General features: G+C 46.0%; 1 protein-coding gene and 2 non-coding genes across 3 annotated transcripts in view; 1 reads left to right on the top strand and 2 right to left on the bottom strand.

Annotated features, from left to right (window-relative positions):
* Window positions 1–4612: 4612 nt before the first annotated feature.
* LOC146190400 (acid-sensing ion channel 2-like) overlaps window positions 4613–19479 on the top strand; it is a 130740-nt gene continuing 115873 nt past the window's right edge. The window contains exons 1-6 of the mRNA XM_084600163.1: window positions 4613–5116; window positions 9662–9816; window positions 10986–11092; window positions 12270–12363; window positions 13667–13733; window positions 14697–14804. Coding sequence (XP_084456289.1) covers window positions 4613–5116; window positions 9662–9816; window positions 10986–11092; window positions 12270–12363; window positions 13667–13733; window positions 14697–14804 — 1035 coding nt within the window. The remainder of the gene's footprint in view (window positions 5117–9661; window positions 9817–10985; window positions 11093–12269; window positions 12364–13666; window positions 13734–14696; window positions 14805–19479) is intronic.
* Window positions 18899–18971, bottom strand: TRNAV-CAC (transfer RNA valine (anticodon CAC)). The gene has a single exon. It is a non-coding gene; the product is annotated as a tRNA-Val (tRNA).
* TRNAV-CAC (transfer RNA valine (anticodon CAC)) lies at window positions 19070–19142 on the bottom strand. Its single transcript has one exon. It is a non-coding gene; the product is annotated as a tRNA-Val (tRNA).

Here is a 19479-nt window from a genome sequence, read left to right as displayed (position 1 = left end):
AAAAATCCTGCAAGGTAGGCTGCAGCAGTATGTGGATCGGGAGCTTCCGGACGTGCAAGCTGGGTTTCGCAAGGGCAGATGAACTAGAGACCAAATTGCCAACCTTCGCTGGATCATGGAAAAAGCAAGAGAGTTCCAGAAAGCCATTTACTTCTGCTTTATTGATTATGCGAAAGCGTTTGACTGCGTAGATCACAGCAGATTGTGGCAAGCTCTCCAAGAGATGGGAGTTCCAATTCACCTCATCTGTCTCCTCAGGAACCTTTATGAAGGGCAAGAGGCCACAGTCAGAACTGGGCATGGTCTTACTGATTGGTTTTCGATTGAGAAAGGGGCGAGGCAAGGCTGCATACTGTCGCCCTGCCTATTTAACCTATATGCAGAGTGCATCATGAGGAAGGCCGGTCTGGACGAGTCTTCAGCTGGAGTGAAGATTGCTGGAAAACGTATCAACAACCTTAGATATGCGGATGATACCACTTTAATGGCAGAAAGTGAAGTGGAACTCAAGAGACTTCTGATGCGCGTACAAGAAGAGAGTGAGAAGTTTGGGCTTAAACTGAACATTAAAAAGACGAAGATCATGGCGTCTTGCCCTATCAAGTCCTGGAGCATCAATGGAGAAGAAGTGGAAGCTGTGACAGATTTTCTGTTCTTGGGCGCCAAGATTACCTCGGAAGGAGACTGCAGCCATGAAATTAGGAGACGCCTGCTTCTGGGAAAGAGAGCAATGGTTAGCCTTGACCGCCTAGTACAGAGCAGAGACATTAGTCTGCCAACCAAGATCCGTATAACCCGTGCTATGGTCTTTCCAGTTGTGATGTATGGATGCGAGAGTTGGACTGTGAAAAAAGCTGACCGCCGAAGAATTGACGCGTTTGAATTGTGGTGCTGGCGAAGACTCTTAAGAGTTCCTTGGACTGCCAGAAGATCAAATCAGTCGATATTGTCGACCATAAACCCTGACTGCTCATTGGAGGGTCAAATTCTAAAGTTAAAGCTCAGCTACTTTGGTCATCTGATGAGAAGAGAGGAGTCGCTGGAGAAAGATTTGATGTTGGGAAAGGTTGAGGGTCGCCGGAGAAGGGGTAGGCAGCGAACGCGATGGTTAGATGGCATTCTCGAGGCATTGCAGATGAAGCTATGTGATGTTAAGAAGATAGTGAGAGACCGGAAAGCGTGGCGTGACATGGTCCATAGGGTCACGAAGAGTCGGACACGACTGAACACCTGAACTGAACTGAACTGATGAGAGAACATGGTAGAGAAAGATGGTCTACGCGCATTTTGTTGAATAAGCTTAGGTATTGCGTGCCCAACTATCCCCTTCCTCTAAAGTGGACTATCGATTGGTCTAGTTCGTTCAACGCACTAGCCAGAAACAGCGTGAAACAGGAACAAAGACGAATACAAGATACGCGCACGAGATGCACATGAGGGTGAAAGTGAATGCCATTGAGTATAACTGTCTTTACCTTCCTTCCTGAGCTCTTTCCAGTCGACTGTTTTTTGCAAACGACAGGAAAGTGTCCAGCCATGAACGTATAAATTTGAATTTAAGGAATAATAGACACGAAAAAAGGTATACCTTTTCGATCACATAAATGTTATTTTTAACAGGGTTAAAGCGCTGGCATAGAGCAGATACGTTAAATTTTTGTTTTGTATTTTTTCCACTCAACATTGTATGACAGTGCGTTCGAAAATACTTTCTCGGTTCCTATGTCGCGATAGCCCAGAGGGACTCGTGGCTCCCACGCATAAAAAGACAAAGAACACGATTCTCAGGTTGGCGAGCCTGTACGTACGTTCACAGAAGAAAATAAATAACGCGGTGGAGTTCACCACAACAAATACTAACAGAAAATAGAGCTTCGAGCAAAGCGGTCCACTCAATGTCACTGCTACCAGCGTCCCGAAAAAACCGGTGCACGCTACATTTCGAATTCTTTCTGCACCTCGAAGCTCGCCCTATCAATCAAAAAGTTGTTTCCCCGCTACTTTCTCTCACGCGAGGCCCCGTGAGTGGGTTACTTCGAACAAGTAGTCGATAAGACCATCAAACGCCTACTTACCTTGATCGATTTGCGTTACTCACCACGCAGGAAAAGTTGGCCCGGGGTGCGCACAGGTGTATCGTATGAACCCAGAGTGCGGACGATAAAAGGAGACAAAAAAAGTGACTTGGAGTCCTGAAGCAATACAGATCAAGTGATAAATGACAAACGCGAATTCGGGTTCCACAGTTCCGAGTGTTAATAAACAAATCCACCGAACGCATGACCCATAAAGCACTGCACACGCGAAGCACTTATGCCAGCTTTGATTTGATACAAATAACTATAGGAATTCTTTTTCCTGCGAAGCATTTGTGTTACAGGGATCACAAGGCCTGACTTATGCAGCGACGACAGAAGCTTGAAGAATAGGAAGCAATTAGCGATCAATGGCCATTCTTCTTAACATCTGACAGGTTGGACCCCAATATCGGATACCGATAACTGGGCGTAAACGGGTTACATCCTTTCAGGGCTACGGCAACTAGGTCAGCGGCTCCTTCTTGTTTATTTTATTTATTTAGTTATTTATTGCAGATGTTGGGCAGAATTGCTGAACGTTTGGGCCAGGGGTTTTACTTCGTGTGCACGGAATTCTACGGCCTAGACACCTTAGCGCGCTCGCCGGAGTATCAAGCTACCTGCATGCTTTAATACTTAGGGGAACAGTAGCCTTTTTCATTTGCGGTGGCATAAAACGTTGGCAGCTGGACTAAGGTTCGTACAATGTTAATCTGCCTTCCATCTACTCCTGAGACAGTACAGCTTCGCCAGTTACTAAAGTGACAAGACGGCATATCACGAACCCTAACGGTGGTTGTGGCGGTGTTCACGTAGGAGATCCTTACCCTATCTGCCTGCATAAGCTGTATTGCATCAAAATAATTAGCTTGACCTGTGTCCCTAAACCCTCCAGTTTGCTCACTAATGGCATGCATTTCGCAAGGTCCTCTAAGATGACACCCGTGACTGTTCGAAAATATAGCATCACCATCACTATGGCTTCTGCAGAACAAATACCTCTTTCCTCTAATTAACCCTGCCTTGTGTCAGCTGTGCCCACCTCACTCCGCCAACTTGAGTTTGCGAAATATGGAAAGCAAGCACAGCATTTTTTGCGCGAGGGAATGAGCCCTATGGACAGGCGTCTGCTTGCTTGCCATATTTTTGAACCTACTAAACCTCAAATGTTCCTGATTGGAATAACTGCTTGACTGAGTCATTTCCCCTTCATGCGAACACACAATTTTTCAGGCAGAAAGCGTCTGTCTTATCTGTCTTTCCTTTCCCTTACCTGAACGTGCCTTAAAATGAGAAGCATTCAAAACTGCACTTACATGTGAGGCAATATATAATATACACAATTATTTATTTGCATCAATTACCACAACATGCAATTCGTATTAGAGATACAAGAGAGAAAAACAGTTTTGAAAGAATAGGACACAAAGCGTAAACAATTCCAGCTACCCTAAGGTGCATGGTTCCAAAATGCAGGAATTGGCAACGAGTGGGCGTCCGTGCAACCCGAATAGCAAGCGCAAACGTACCTCGACCAACGTGCCCCGTACGTCCTCATCTCTATACCGCAACTGAAGACCCCTGGTGCCGTTCTCTTGTAAGTAGCATTCATCTGTGAATCGCTCCAAAATGAAAAAAAAAAAAAAAAATGATGGATGTTCAGTTCAGCCCTACTCGGATATCATATCTGGATCGCTCTTTAAATATTACAAAATTCGCTTCTGCACATAAACAATTAATTCGGCTAGTGTGTAAGATAAGCTTTTCAAGTACGATCTCCTGCAGCGTTTACCTGGAATTTTTAATGAGAGGTAATTAACCTGACCAAAATAACATAAAATTAAGATTTAGGAGATAACAATGAGAAAAGGAGAGAAAAGAAATGGACAATAAATTTTTTTTGTAGTTCTTATTACAGAAATGCTGCATTAGAATTAGAGGATATATTATTTAAAATAACGGCGATAAACCTCTTCTGTACATGACTGTGATCAAGTTCTTCCTTCTACAATTCTTTTTATGAAACCTGAGACATTTTACCTGTAAAATTATGATGACGCTGGATGTTTAGGTAACATTGAATACTTTGACCATCTTATGCCAAACCGTATGGTGTACTTAAGATTCACATTGTAATTTTATTTAACTCCCCGTATGCGTAACATTACAAGATAGACAAATAATTTGAAGAATAAATAGTCTGAAACTGAACAGTATAACCTAATATTGAGAACGGCTTTCACAGTTACATATATCTTTCTTGGCGTCCATGCTTATTTTTAATTTATTTACTCGCTCCGTAAGCGTCGCAGAAATGAATATTTTAATATTCGTGTGGTGTTTTCTGTGCGTACTTTTGAGCTTGATTCGACACAAGACCCCAGCGAGTTCACCTTCATCTTTAAGAGCTATTCTTTATTAGAGCATACGATAAAATGCCGGCTCTCCTCGATGTTCACTTGCTCAAAATATTCTATAAGCAATGAGTCTGCATCGGCCTGACCAGAACGCTGTCGTTCTGCCGAGGGGCAAATATGCAGAGCCTCCTGCAGGCTCTGACGTCCAAGCCACTGGGATATATGTGCGGAAGCTGCTTTATACGGTTACAGATCGTTGAAGCCTTCATGACGAGGACGGTCGGCGGAATTGGTGGCGGTGGCAGAGAGAGCACTGAAGGCAGCCTGTGGCCCGCGTGCGGCCGAGTGTATGGACAACTGGCGCGCGACTCCGGTCTTCCGGGCTCCGACGTCCTGGTCGAGGGCGGCAAGGTGCGGCGCCTGCTCTGGGCCGCGGCGCTGCTCGCACTGGTCTACTACAGCGCCAGTGAGACCGGTGCCATCCTGCGCGAGTACTTCACGTACAGCGTGGCCGTCGCCTTCGAGTATAACACAAACGAGTCATTCGAGTTGCCCGACGTCACCGTGTGCAACGTGAACCCACTGCGAAGGTCCGCGCTATGCGCCCTCGAGCCGACGGAGAGGGCCATGGACCCGGAGCTGGAGGAACGCCTTTGCGGAAAGGACCAGGAGTTAAGAGAGGTGCGCTTTACTCCCAGTTGCTGTATTTCTATCTGTCAGACTTGTCACACAAAGCAAAGTGCAGAAAGGAGTGGAGAGAAAGTTTAACTATTGCTGTGCAGTTAGTGCGCGGGAGAAATTCGATTGAATCTGTCCCGTATCGATACATTCACGTATTATGATGGCAAGGACACTACTTTCGCTTGAAATTAACCTTTGGTTTGGTTTGATTTGATTTGGTTTGGTTTGTGGGGTTTGACGTCCCAAAGTGACTCAGGCTATGAGAGATGCCGTACTGGAGGACTCCGGAAATTTCGACAACCTGGAGTTCTTTAACGTGCACTGACATTGCACAGCACACGGGTGCCTTGCTTTTCGCCTCCATCAAAAAGTGGCCGCCGAGGCCGGGATTCGATCCCGCATCCTTGGCCACACTATTCGAGTACCCTAACCACTGCACCACCCCGGCGGGGCAAAACAACCTTTCCTAATGTAATAAATTCCAACAAATAGAATCCGGGCGTCGCCATCACCAGCCGAGTTCGCAAGTAGACAGCGTGTGTCCGCAGATGTTTTCAGGGCTGAACCTTTGACATTAAGTTACCTTTCCATGCACTTCAATAATGGGAATCACAAAGTCAGTTTCGATGTAGACGTATAAAATTATAAATTAGTGGCGGGAAACGTTTAAAAAGAAGGCAGAGAATTTCGGCTAAAATTTTTATACCATGCGAAAGCGAGCATGCACAGGTTTTGTTGTTCTTCCATCTAGCTGTGTACAGTTAGCAGCAATGAGTCACATTTGTCACCATTTAAATCTCGATTTATTTAGCTGCATCTCGCGCTCCGCCGCAAGACAGTCCAGCTCGCGTCTACGTTCTCGTCTCCCTGACTGCGATGTGGAGATAAAAGCGCTGCAGTGCTACTGTGCAATTACTTCACAGGCACAGAAGACAAGAGTTTGCTCTAAGAGTTAGAGATTCCGCACCGAACGAGAAAGAACACATATTCGCAGCTTTCTTTCAGCCGCCAAGTGAACCGCGGGCATGCCGCACGAGGTACAGTACGTATTAATTAAGCCTGGTCCAATGCGAGCCATACACACCATGAAATATGGACTGGGTAGGAGTTAACGTGGCGAATCTATAGCTGACGGACACTCAAACAGTGTTAAAGTTGACGTAGTGTCAGCTGGGACATGAAGTCGTGGTACGATCGCCCGAGGTGCGGTGATGGAAAGTCTGTTTATTTTCTCGAAGATTGTCGCAGTGTACATAAATTTGCGTCGGATATTGAAGGACCTCCACTCCAGACGATTGACATGAACAGAAAATCACAGGTGAACCCGGTGCAAATTTTCACGGACTATTTAATTGGTCAGCTCGTTATCTGCCATCCTGGAACGGCAGGAGCCCATTTACTCCAAACTTTAGTCGGAGAGTCTTCGGCTGGTGTGTCAATCAGGTCTTCGCGAAGGTGAATGAGAAGGCTGCCTATTTTATTGCCTGAGAATCTGAGTAGGCAGTGTATCGGCGTGGTTGAGTGGTCGCCCTCCCGGCTTCCTACAGATTTTTTGTTATCGGAAGTAATTCTAGTCTAGAAGTTGATGAGGGGAGCACAACGAGCCCAAAGTTTGTATGAGGATGACTTGGGGCTATGTGATGATTGCATATGTCGCCACACGTGTGGTAGTGCGTGCAGCGTCGATGTACATGAAACTATTCAGTCTATATACTCAGTAATAAATGAGACATTGAACAAATATTTCTTCGGTGTCGCTTTAAGCTATGTGAAATGGTTGTATTTCGCAGTAGCGCTTAGATATCGGCAAAGAGAATATTGTCCTTGAGCTTTCCGTGCGCACTTGTAACGAGGTGTGAAACAAGATAACAGAGGAAGAAAGTGGCATAGTGTAGTCCGCCAACGAGCTGCATCGCCCACCTGGGGTTCTGTAACTGGTAGTGAAATCGCACAATACACGGTTGCCTTGCGTTTCACCTCCATCGAAACTAGGCTGCCGCTGCCAGTTGAGAACCTGGGTCATCCGGCTCAGTAGTTGAGCGCGCCCTGACCACTCATCCATCGAAATTCTCAAAATTAATGTTACGTTTAGGCACAGCTTTAAGATTGATGCGCATTTTAATATGGTCTGGACTACGGTTATAGAACAATGTCACAAATAATTGGCGTGTCATATGAGAATATAAGCGCGATTAACCAAACACACTCTTACATCGGTGAGAGCACGCACGCCGCTTTTCTTCACCAAAAAATTACATACTGAACTAAAATAAAAAATATTCGCTATGCCCTCGATCGCATATTTTTTATTCGAATAAATATATGCGTGGTGAGCATCTTGTTTATTTTTCTTTGTGTTAGTTGCCTCCTAAGTTGTGTAGAGAGCACCCGCTTCACGTATGAAAGGGATATGCTTCTAGAAAGTTCGAATTAGCTACGATCATGGCGCAGGCTTTGATTAAAATGTTGACGGCGGATAATTGTCATCCTTGCGACAACTTCGCCATGTTGGTAGCCCCACTTATGTTAAGGAGGTTTACGCAGAGTATAGCACATGAACGAACATTATGTGTCTTCAGCAAGTACAATGATGTGGCTGCCAAGTTACAAGCTGTTAATTACTTCTGCACCAACGCGTCGCGCGCCAGACCAAGTATCTCTTCCCGCCTGAATGGCGCCTGCACGATGGCTATTCCCAATACATACATAATCATTTGCGACTTTTAAGGTGAGAGTAGCCCATTATGTCTCAAGTTTAATGCCTAGATTTTTTTTTATGCCTAACACTCTTGCGGTACTTAGTGTGCGATCATTGCAGTATGCCGCGCGTGTTGTAGATATGCATGTTTATCATGCGGTAGTTGATTTTTCCTATTTGTGATCGACCATTGGAAAGAGGCACAACACATGTGCATTGCGCTTTCAGAATGCTTGTGCGCGTGTGCATGCATGTGCTTGTAAGGAGAGTATTATAAAATAACCACAAGACATTTGAATGGAAGTTCAAACTTCCTCCCCATCCACTTGTGTTTGTTTTAAAACATAGAATAGAGGTCACATTTCGACCGCTTTGCTCGCATGGAATATTGTGACAGCAGCGGGGGAGAAATGCGCAATGATGCCGGCGCTTTGGAGAGTCATCACCGGCTCGCAAGCAGCGTGCCGAATACACACACTGGAAATCCTATCCGCACAGACAAGACCCATAATATGGCACTGCCATGCCAGCAACTATCTCCCGTCAGGCAGACAGCGCTCGTGCTATGTTCTCGCTGTGTTCAGATTCTTTTCACGTTGTTTCAACGACATAGATTACCAACTCGCCCAAGCTTCTGTTTTAGCCAGCAACTTCTAGCTGAAACACGTTGCGTCCAACCTGCCGGCGCAATGAAACTGAATAGCATGCTGTGCGAAGCACAAGCATCAGGTCGCTGGATTTCCATCACTTATAGGTCCATATGCAGCAGCGTCGGATGCAATAGTGCTCTGAAGATAGTGACTGTATTTCAGCGGAAGTGAACGCCCTGCACTTGGAGTAGTAGAGTCTCCGCTGTAGATTCATGAGGTTCAACACGGTAAAGCGTAGTTAATTTATAGAGAGTAAGCTCTGTTTTTTTATGGTTTGGCAATGTTTAAGCAATGGTGTAACTATAATATGCTCTTCAGCAGCTAACGATATACAGCGCTACGCACCATATTTAAATGCGAATTAGGGGCGCTACTAATTAGATAATTAACTAAACCATCAGATTACACTTGCCCCAATCCAGTAGCTGTATTGCGATATATACACTGTGTAATGCAAAATTATTTGCGTTAATTAAACTATTTACTACCAGATAATACTTGCTCTCGTCAATACCTATCCCAGGACATATCACATGGTTCATTAATGATATTTTATATGCATCATTATGGTTACCTTTTACTTAATTGCCTTGCCGCTAACTAGTAACAGACTTACACAGTTGCCCTCAACATTAAATACACAGTGATATACACGTACAACGCATCTGACTTAGCCGGCAGAAGCTAAGTCCGAGTATCCATATACTGGGTTTAAAGGTCTAAGAAGGATATGCAGTCGATTTCCGCGTTTATACCCCTACACTAGGATGAAGTATGCTCTAAAAAATTTGGCAATCGCTGGCCTGCGTGAAAATTTGTGGAGACTCTGCTCGGCGAGAGGTACTCGTGTGGCGAAGAATTACCGAGTGACAAGGTTGTACCGAAATGAAAATGTTTAAGTCCTCCCAACGAAGGCGGCCCTTAAGACTTTACAATCAAGAGCCTTGCGGTGAGATTTCACTTAGCACAGTGCACTAAGAAGTAAGTCACGTTCTGCGAGAAGACAACGAGTACTGGAGAAGCATATACCATTCCCGTGTTCTCACCAATCACCTCATTACTGCACTGACTGCCGTGCCGAGGGATTAGCCCTGCACAATACAGCTCTTTTGTATCTCGGACACTTTGGATTCATGTGTTAATGGCCACAGTGGCAGCGCACCTCAAACCTACGTTCAAGTTTTTTTGACAACGCAGGCAAACGCGGACGACCTGAAATTGCAGCACCGGGTTTCGGATTGGATCTCCCAGCTCGAGGTGCGGAACAAAGAGCGACTCAGGGCTCTAGGCCACCAGTTCAGTGACAGCATCGTGGACTGCACCTTCCACGGCAAGGACTGCAAGCACGAAAGGCGAGTTCGGCACGGGGTGCCTCGCACCGCCACTGTAGCCACGGCATAGACAAGGGATTTGCACTTGATTCTGAGGCCAAATTACCGGGCGCATACCAACAGTGACGTCGCCTGCACCGGCAGGCGGAGCGGGTACGCGCTGCGACGATACTCCTTCGCCAGATATTTCGTCGCAGTCGAGTGAATGAGTCGGATGTGACTCCCAAGCGGCCCAGTGATTCCGCACCAAGCGGTTCGGATAAGTGCAGGAAGGCGGATTCCTCCAACACCAAACGGCAGAAGATCAATGAACGAATTCGTCAACGGTGACTCCAGGCTTCTCCTGGGACTAAAGCGAGAGATGCGGAACGAAAGCGTTTGCGACGCTCATTGCTTCGCCTGGGACGAAAGCAATGCCATGTTGGCAGTCACTGGCAGTCGAAGTGGCGCGGCAAAGACTTTCGCCTGGTGCACTTTGTGGGGACCGCGCCAGCCACATTTAAAGGACTCCCTTTCAATGTGGCTGGCGCGGTCCCCACATCTTCGGGCCCCACGTTGGGCGCCAGTTTGTGGGTGATTCCTCTGCCCGAGGGATACGCAAGACAAACACACAACGGGCCGTGGTTGAAACATCTTTATTTCACTTCCAAAAGGGTCCGTCCATGGCGGTGCGGGAGGTCAGCGGGGTCGTCGTCTCGGAAGGCAGGCAGCGAGCGGCGGGTCGTCCGGAAGCGAAGAGAGAGCGAGGCGACGGCGTGCGCCTCTCTTTATAGCACCCGCGCGGGACCGGATATCCCGGAATTAGCGGGGAGAGGGAAGGGGTAAAGCGGCGGCGCATCGGTAGCCGCGGGAGAAAGGCTCCCTTTAAATGCGGCTGGCGCGGTCCCCACAACTTTAGGCTACCAAAGTGCCCCCATAGTATTTTTTTTATATTAACGTTCGTTCTATTGCTGTTTGTAGTCGTGCTGCTCCGCTTAGTTATGTGACGCTAATATCTGTCATGTTTGTTGATAATGAAATCGAGGTGCGTGCGGTCCCCTTGCGCGCCTATGTGATCCATTACGGTCGAATAAAATTACTGTAGAGAGCACTGAGACCTAGATCACCAGTAGTTCAGGTTTTAGATGCAAAAGGCAGCAAAGCAGCCTTTGCCCCTTAATTGCCCCAATGCTATCTGTGTTCTTTTGTAGGTACTTCCTGAACCGCACTATCGCGCGGTACGGCAACTGCTTCTGCGTCCACTGCGAGAAGAAGGAACCGCTTTTCGAGTACAACTCCTTGTCGTCTCCTTACCACGGTACTTCGCTAAGTTCTTACAAGGGCTGTCGCTTAGTTTTGTGCCGCTCTCAACACCCCCTCCCCTTCTTTTTTTTTTTTTCCTGCCTTCCACAAAGGCAGAGCCCCGACGCCTTAATTTGGCAATCTTTACAAGGTACAGGTCGATGCAGCGAATAGTAAAGTGGCGTGAGGCGATCGAATGGAGCCGGCGATCAACTGGAGCCCTGTGGTTTCAAAACGCAATCGACACTGTAGAAGAGTGAACAAAATCGGTTGCCTCAAAGCGATTAGCCATTTACTACTACAAAACTGAAAATGAGAAACTTCTTTTTCTTTTTTTTTCCCGCCAGAAAATTCGACATCGAATACAGTCACGGACACTACAGCTCTGTTGAATAAGAAAAAAAGTTTAGGGAACACCTAATAACGCTACGTGTTGAGAATGCGATAGCAATAATGTTTAAAGTCACCTACGCCTTAACGTTGATGGCGCATGCCGCATGCGCTAATCGTGTGCCGCCCATGCTCCATCTTCAGTGATATATTTCCGTATAGTAGCCCTCCGTCTGCGAGAGGCATTTTCAACTTTGGCAGACACACGCAACGTTCGTTTATTCTGGTTCCATACCAAATAGATAGGCCGAGCTGTCTAGACGAGTCCACTCACAATGAAACGTACCTGTCAACTATATATGGTCTCAAGGCGTCGCACACATCATCGACCAATCATCAAATTTTGCGACTGACGACGCCCGACGACACCGCGTTTCTCTGCGAATTGGTTTTTCATTGTATAGCATTAGAACTACTTGTTCGCAGCGGACGGTATGCAAATGTTAATTAAACGACTACGGAAGACAATAACCATATTGGATAGAAATATGCAAAAAGATTCTCAATCTCGCCTGCCGCTGTCTGTCAGCTCGTCTGTTCTCCTGTTCTCCTGCGCTTCTCCAGGTCGAAAAGACTGTTAAATCGCCCGTGACAGAGCTAAGACATTCCCCGTGCATGAACGCAACCACCGTTGTCGTTTCCGTTCATGTCCTTTACTTTCTGCTCCTTGCGCACCGTCCTCGCTCACCCGGAAGTTCGAAAATCTCATTTACTTTCTTTATTTCTCCTTTCTTTCGATAGCCTTTCTTTTTTTTTTTTATTCTACGAACGATCCACAGCTGAAAATTGCGCGTCTTTTGCAGGTCTGGTGATCACTCTGAATCCAGAGCTGGACGAGTACCTTCCTACGTCCTACCAAGCGGGATTCATCGTCATGGTCCACGCCCATGGCACCAGGTAAACTCATCGGACAGGAAGCGGGAGTGGTGTGGTTTCGATGCTCGTTTCGGGCATAAATCACAAGCTCATTGTTCCTGCTATAAGGCACGCTAGAGAGATGCATTTATTTTTATCTGTTATTCTGCAGACAAAACTGCCTTATTTATGTGCTTATAGCTTCACAGCTGTGTATGAAAGTATAAAATCATTAGATTATATATATATATATATATATATATATATATATATATATATATATATATATATATATATATATATATTGCCTGATGGAGCGAAAGTTGAGCCCGCTCAAAGCAACAGTGTATAACAGGAGAAAAGATCTGTCACGAGAATTTCATGGAAACCGAGTGAGTGAGTGAGTGAGTGAGTGAGTGAGTGAGTGAGTGAGTGAGTGAGTGAGTGAGTGAGTGAGTGAGTGAGTGAGTGAGTGAGTGAGTGAGTGAGTGAGTGAGTGAGTGAGTGAGTGAGTGAGTGAGTGAGTGAGTGAGTGAGTGAGTGAGTGAGTGAGTGAGTGAGTGAGTGAGTGAGTGAGTGAGTGAGTGAGTGAGTGAGTGAGTGAGAATTAACGACGTAAAAGTTTGGGCGCGCCTAGCAAAGTAAAATGCAGGCGGATTTATCATCAACTGGATCAACTCTCTGCCATCTGAAACCAAACCAAGCACTCCAGATCCCATCTCCTTCCAACTTTTCGATATTGAGACTCATAAGGTGCCCGGAAATCCTTCCAACTACAACCTCCAAAACCTATTTTATTGATTTTACCACAAGTGGAAATAATTATGAATGTGGCGGAACTTCAGAGGTTAAGATATGAAGATGGGCAAGGCATGTAACGCAAAAGGACGATAATCGATGGTCGATAAAGGTAATAAATTGTATTCCAAAGAAAGGTGAGGGTACCAGGGGACGGCAGAGACGGGTGGGCGGATGAAAGTCAAGAAGGTTGCAGATAGACAGGACCAGGTTAACATATATTATGGTGAGGCTACCCAAGAGTAATAGAAAATAATAGCCTCTGCCCGTGCCACTAGGTAGTGGCAATATGAGAGAGCCTTTTGGTAAGCATTGGGTATAGTCCGGCTTATGGTTATGATGATGATGATGACTTACGCGAAAATAACTGGAGTATATGGCAACGATCACTAGACAATCGTGTACTATGAAAATTGGTGTCAATTTGTGGACTGCTGTACTTCGTCGCAGACTTTCTTGTCGCCCCGCATGAGTTATCACGTCACAAGTTGTACACGATAGAGTTTTGGCTGGTGATGAACCATCAAAGCGCTTCTTTCCTATGCAGGCATTCCGTGTGCAGCGACGGTGTTTACCTCACTCCGGGCTACATTACGTACGTCGGCCTCAACGTGGTGAGAGTCTCATTCAAGCTGACGCAACATCTGCGCGAAAATATAGGTTTATGTTTAGAGTGGAGTGCTTATGCGCCCATTCGGCGGCTCAGCCGCGTCGCCGTTAGTGCCGTTGCCAGTGTAACCTCACAAAAGAGAGTCAGGAGCTACGAGAGTGTCACGAGCCGGATAGCATTTCCCAGTAGAAGTGAAAATAGAGCCACGAGCTCTACACTGTCCGATCGCGGCTCTTCTTTCCCTACTTTTGATAAATATTATTTGGCTCGTATGAAAACTAGAGCTTTTTTATTTTCTGCCAGGCTTTCACAGACATCAAAATTAATTTAAAAAGAAAATACAACTCGCCAACTTCTACGAGTATGGCTTTGACAAACTAAAATTCTATAAGCGCAACCAAGCTAGGGCTTTAACCTTGGAAACCAGTCCGGGGCAGATGGTTGCGGTTTCAATACCTCAATAATCTTGTGAATACTTTCGCGAAAGTAGATGCGGATAACTTTGCCACCAGACGTTTATCTTGCGTCTTAACGTGATTTGATCCCTAGCCTCCTCATCCCCCGCTACACGTTTTTTTTTTGTGTGTGTGTGTTTGTGTTTTTTTTTTTTTTTTTGTAAGATTTTACTAAAAAACGTTGTCACAAAATGGTAGCCGAAATGACACATTACGTAAGGTGGATGGATTGTGGCTTCTTTGACTCGAAGCGTTTTTCTAGCAAACTTAGCGTTATGTGTATTATCATGGCATACGGAGAGTAGTAGTAACATACCGTCACAAGGGTAGCCATTTTGTTGTCTGTGGAGCACTGCGAAAGGCAACTGGTTCATCTGACGATATTGCCACCGTCAGCTCCGGCCTGAACTGCTGAAGCTATGCGCTAACAGCAAAATGGCACCCGCTTGACGCAAAGCTAATATACCCACTGTACGTTGGCACTTTACTGAATCACCACTGACCGACTGCAGCTGGCGCAGACGGGGCTACCGGCGCCGTATGCCAACCCTTGCCGTAGGACATGGCCCCGGATCTTACTGGAACATCTGGAGGAGCCGTACGGAGCCTACACGCGCGAGGTATGGAGGCTGCATGCACTTACCGCCCATTATTTCCGCTCTCACACAGCCTAAAGGATTTACGGAGCCACGTTTCCACACCTAATTTTTCTGCCCGTTTGCCCGTGTACAATCACCCAGAAAGTAAAATATGATCGATCTGGGTGCGTCCTGCGAAGTGAACTAGGAATGAGCAAGCCCATGAAATACTGATTTATAAGAAAAAATATACGGGTAAACGCTAATTGTGCTTATCGCTGTTGGTCCTTCATGGTTGCTCTTCTCTACTGTATGGACAGTCCCAGCCCATATTATTCTTCCACGTATACGGCCCTCCAGAGCAAATGCAACCGTGATGTGGTATTTGTGAGAAAAAATGCAGATATTTTACATGGCTCAACCTAATATAAGATTCGAAAGCACTGGTTTGACATAATATTATCTTGGTAGATTAGGTGTATTCGATGTCATCGCTACCTCTCGCCATCACCTGTCATAAGCACGCTCGTGAGCAGGACGACGATTAATTTTGCCCAAGTTTCCACGAGCTACTTGGATATAAAGCCCCGACCTAAAGCCGCCGTATACGAACGTAAAATGCGTCGCCTACAGGGACAGCGTGTCTGACAGCTGATTCAAGGGTCCTGGAAGGCTAGATCAATTCCTCACTCGCCGACTTTAATAACAAAACCCGAGTAGGCTTTGCCAACTCGGGCCAATTTTCGGCACACCGAATCGGTGAGCCGACTGGACCTTGTGGAAAAAGTGCTTTTTCACTAAAAGAGTAAAATATTTCTGCCCGAGGTCGAACCGGGGACCATGTACGTGTGAAGTTCGCTGGATAACCGCTACACCACGGTGGCATTTTTTGCCTGTTTATCGAAACAAGCACAGTATACGTAGTTAATACTCGTCAGCCTGCTCCGGCTGAAGTGGTATTAAAGTTTTATGAACTGGGTCAGTTTATCAAATACATTGTCAGACAGGTGGTTCAATCTGCACCCGATAAACTTCACGTACATAGCACACATTTTCTACAAAGTTCTCTCTCACCGACAGCACACTGACATCTGCATTCCTGACGGCCATTCGTGTCCTCCATAATGTGAGCCCTAGCAGAACACATCATGGGGATAAATGTGTGATCATTCTCTGTTGGTGAACACAGTATTAATTCCTATAGGTGTTGTGGACAAGCCCTTCTTTGTGGTACGGTGGATAGCAAAAATAAAAGGAACGCTCGTCATATAAAAAAAAAAAGACATTGACGTTTAGGGGCCCGAATGGGTCTCTTGTTCTCAATTACCGCAGAATGCAAAAGCTGGTTACTTATTACGACGTATGTGGCGTTATGAGAGTACGTACGTCTAAGGAAGGTTGCCCCGCGTCAGTTTAAAACGCGCGTCGTCGTCGCAAAGTGCAGTTATTCAAAAGGCGTGATAACAGATAATTTTCCGACGCCATTTTTCGCAGTGTAACTATGTTCTGCAATGTGCTTTCTTTCGTGCCGCCATTGTCAACGTCATTCTGACGTTGCTTTTAACCGGCTGGTAAAACTGCCTGGCTCGCCGATATAACCAGCTTCATTATACGGAACTTCGTACACAAATGGGTGATAGCTGTTTATTCGACCGGGACTTTTACTCTGACAAGTTTCTACTTAAGTTTCCTTGATGTCATGTGGACGATATATGAACTACATAGTCTTCAAAGATCCTAGCTATATGTTCGCTAACTCCTGGAGCATACAAGATACTTGCCCGCTTGCTTATGTCAGTGGCATTTGCTTCAGAGTTTTGATGTGAGCAGCGGCGTTCGTTTTATTGTTACTGTGTTTCCCCCTCCCCAGACGAGTTGCCGACAAGCACTCAACTATGTTGTTTTATGGGGTTTAACGTCCCAAAGCTACTCAGGCTTTGAGAGACGCCGGAGTGGAGGGCTCCGAAGATTTGGCTATCTGGGGTTCTTTAACGCGCACTGAAATCTCACAGCACAAAGGCGCCTAGCTTCTCGCCTGCAATGAAAAGCGGCCGCTGCGGCCGGGATTTGATCCCGCATCCTTGGGTACAGTATTCGAGCGCCGTAACCACTGCACTACCCCTCAACTATGGTACGTTGCAGTTTAACCCAATAAAAGGACTGGGTCTCATCATTCAATGTAGGCGTGCTGCATGGTTTCAGTCTTATTGCACAGCAAGCAATTCGGCGTCCACGGTACAGATACCCATTCATCGGCCAGCCAGTGTGTGGTTAAAAAAGAACTATGCACTTGTTTTAACGGGCATCTTTCTAACCCTTCTTGAAGTCTTGCCCTCGACCTCCATTATTTATTGCTCGATACAGAAGAACTGGAATCACAGACTCCATTGAGTCACAACTTTTTCATGCTTACCAGACTAATATGCTGAGAGAATCGAGCGTTCAATATACAGGCAGAGTCAAAAACCTCTTTTAAATACTCCTTAAGACCGCAAGTTTACGTCTTATAGTAAGAAACATAAATCCTAGAAGACCACTTGTTAGGCGTAATTGCACCGTTGAAAGCAGGAAGGAGTAAGTTTCAACCCTCAGACACAAAACAAAACAAGGAAAGATCGGAACGCGAGTTGCTGAACAAATGTACGAGACCGATACCACCGTCTCGAAGAGATCGGAAATAATGAGTTTGTTCGACTCTTTTCCGATTCCCGATTAGAAAACCAGATAAATATAACAAGCACTGTAGACACGAATAAAAACATCTGACAGAAGTCTGTCTGGTTGGGGGATTTATTTCTAATTTTTAGGTAAAGGTCAATGACTCCAACCAAGTTCTTTAACAGAAAATCACGACGTTTTGGAGACGACTCGGCTCCCTAATCATTCTGGGACTCCGAGCGAGGCGCAGTTGGGTGAACAGCAGCAATCCATGAATGTATGAAGAGGGAAGGGTACCCAAAGAGCGAATAACTTTCCCCGGTGTTTGCTGAATATGTCACGACTCGAGTGAAAGCCTCCTGCTCGAATTAGCTTCGGTATCCAGTATAATCGTTCGGTAAAAAAATCAATTTTATGGTCGCATGTCTCACAGCGTTCGACCACCGCGGTGCGCTGACTGTGCATTTGTTGGACGTTCGCTCTATGCTGTTTAATTCTTTCTACGAAGTTTTTCGTGTCGCCTACATATGAGGCTGCTCAGACAGAGTAGGGTATTCTGTATACCACGCCTTGGGTCTTTTCTTTAGGATGAGGGTCCTTGGAGCGGGGGAGGAAACGTCCGATGGTAGTGGACGGTTTGTGCGTTACCAGCACCCCTTCTTTTCTGAAAACGCTGGCGAGCGTCTCGCTCACGCCTTTCATGTACGGATTTAAAATGCGTTCCCAAGGTTGTGCACCAGACCGTAAAAAAAAAAAAAAGAAAAAAAAAACGCTCACGTCGCGCAGCAAATCAAAACAAATTGTTTCCGCCCGGGATCGAACCGGGGACCTTGCACGTGTGAGGCGCACGTGATAACCAGTATTTTTTTTCTTTATTGCCTAATTTATTATCAGATTTTACATATAAAGAACATTACTCTACACACACACACACACATACAGAGAGAGAGAGAGATAATATTACGCGACAAATACACAACATTGGTTAAAACCACGCGATTTGGGCTGCGTGATCCATTACAAATCAGTCATTTGCAGCAACACTTCCATTCTCGGAAGCCACACAGGCACTTCGTCTTGTGTCTTGACAACTTCAATAACACTCGCAACGGCTTCGCGAAAATACTGCCATATTTTCCTCGCATCAACGTCTGCATGCCTAGCAGCCATTCTGGATCGCCAGATACTGTGCAGGCCCAATAGCATGATCATGTCCAGCGGTAGCCCTAATCAACTTCAATTGGTAAAAATCGAATTCCGAACGCATCCACGAGTAGATCTTTTTTAGTTCTACGTTGTAGAATGCCCTAGAAGAAAAAGGCTTCCCAACAATGTGTTCGATAGTTTCCAGTGATAACCACTACACCACGGAAACGGGGTACATGGGCCCATATCTAAAATGCGTTCCCAAGGCTGCGCAGCAGGCGGTAAAAAAAAAAAAAAAATACGCTCATGTCGCGCAGCAAATATAAAAAAATTGTTTCCGCCCGGGATCGAACCGGGGACCTTGCGCGTGTGAGGCGCACGTGATAACCACTACACCACGGAAACGGGGGATATGGGCCCTGATCTAAAACGCGCTCCCAAGGTTGCGCACCAGGCGGTAGAAAAAATAAGACGTTCAGATTGCGCAGCAATGAAAAACAAATTGTTTCCGCCCGGGATCGAACCGGGGACCTTGCGCGTGTGAGGCGCACGTGATAACCACTACACCACGGAAACGGGGGATATGGGCCCTGATCTAAAACGCGCTCCCAAGGTTGCGCACCAGGCGGTAGAAAAAATAAGACGTTCAGATTGCGCAGCAATGAAAAACAAATTGTTTCCGCCCGGGACCGAACCGGGGACCTTGCGCGTGTGAGGCGCACGTGATAACCACTACACCACTTTTTTTTTTCTTTATTGCCGTGAAACAGAAAACAAAAATACACATGATAAAACACGTCAACTACACTTGAGCTAACGCGTACGCGGCTAAAATCTTTTCAGGTTCACCAACTCATCAAATAGACATTGCCAATGTGGTGGATCCTGCTGCATCCTGAAAGTTTCGCGTATA

The sequence above is a fragment of the Amblyomma maculatum genome, chromosome 4 (genome assembly GCF_055883805.1).
Source record: "Amblyomma maculatum isolate TAMU_Amacu chromosome 4, ASM5588380v1, whole genome shotgun sequence".
Taxonomy (NCBI): domain Eukaryota; kingdom Metazoa; phylum Arthropoda; class Arachnida; order Ixodida; family Ixodidae; genus Amblyomma; species Amblyomma maculatum.
This window is presented reverse-complemented; position numbering and strand designations above follow the sequence as displayed.